Source organism: Penaeus monodon, chromosome 25, assembly GCF_015228065.2.
Source record: "Penaeus monodon isolate SGIC_2016 chromosome 25, NSTDA_Pmon_1, whole genome shotgun sequence".
In the NCBI taxonomy this organism is placed as follows: Eukaryota; Metazoa; Arthropoda; class Malacostraca; order Decapoda; family Penaeidae; genus Penaeus; species Penaeus monodon.
The window spans coordinates 36053246-36053614 of NC_051410.1; the positions used below are offsets into that span (position 1 = coordinate 36053246).

The following is a 369-nucleotide window of genomic DNA, read 5'->3' on the forward strand; positions in this document are numbered from 1 at the left end:
TGGGGGGGAGGATTTTCTATTAATTTATCATTCTACGGTACCCAAAACGTCATAATCTGGCCCTGTTCCGGTTGCCCTGAAAAAAACCGATGTGAACCGAAAACAGAGGAATCCCTGCATGACCCTCCACGCGTTAGTTTCAACACGACTTCAACGAATCCCCAGACTCCACTAGAACCAAAAGCACATAATGATTATAATCCATCCCTTGTCTTCCGCGACGTATAAACATTAATGTCATTTCTTCCACTTCCCAGCATGTGGAGGCAACATCACAGCACCGTCGGTCATCGAACTCCCCACCAGGCCTTCCACTTACCTTAATAACATGCACTGCACGTGGGACATTTCAGCTCCTGAGGGAAAGGT

The 369-nt window shown here is 47.2% G+C and overlaps 1 protein-coding gene across 1 annotated transcript in view; it reads left to right on the plus strand.

The window, feature by feature from the left end:
- LOC119589380 (cubilin-like) overlaps positions 1-369 on the plus strand; it is a 70980-nt gene that overhangs the window by 56127 nt on the left and 14484 nt on the right. Inside the window, exon 56 of the mRNA XM_037937998.1 lies at positions 258-367. Within this exon, the coding sequence (XP_037793926.1) occupies positions 258-367 (110 nt within the window). The remainder of the gene's footprint in view (positions 1-257; positions 368-369) is intronic.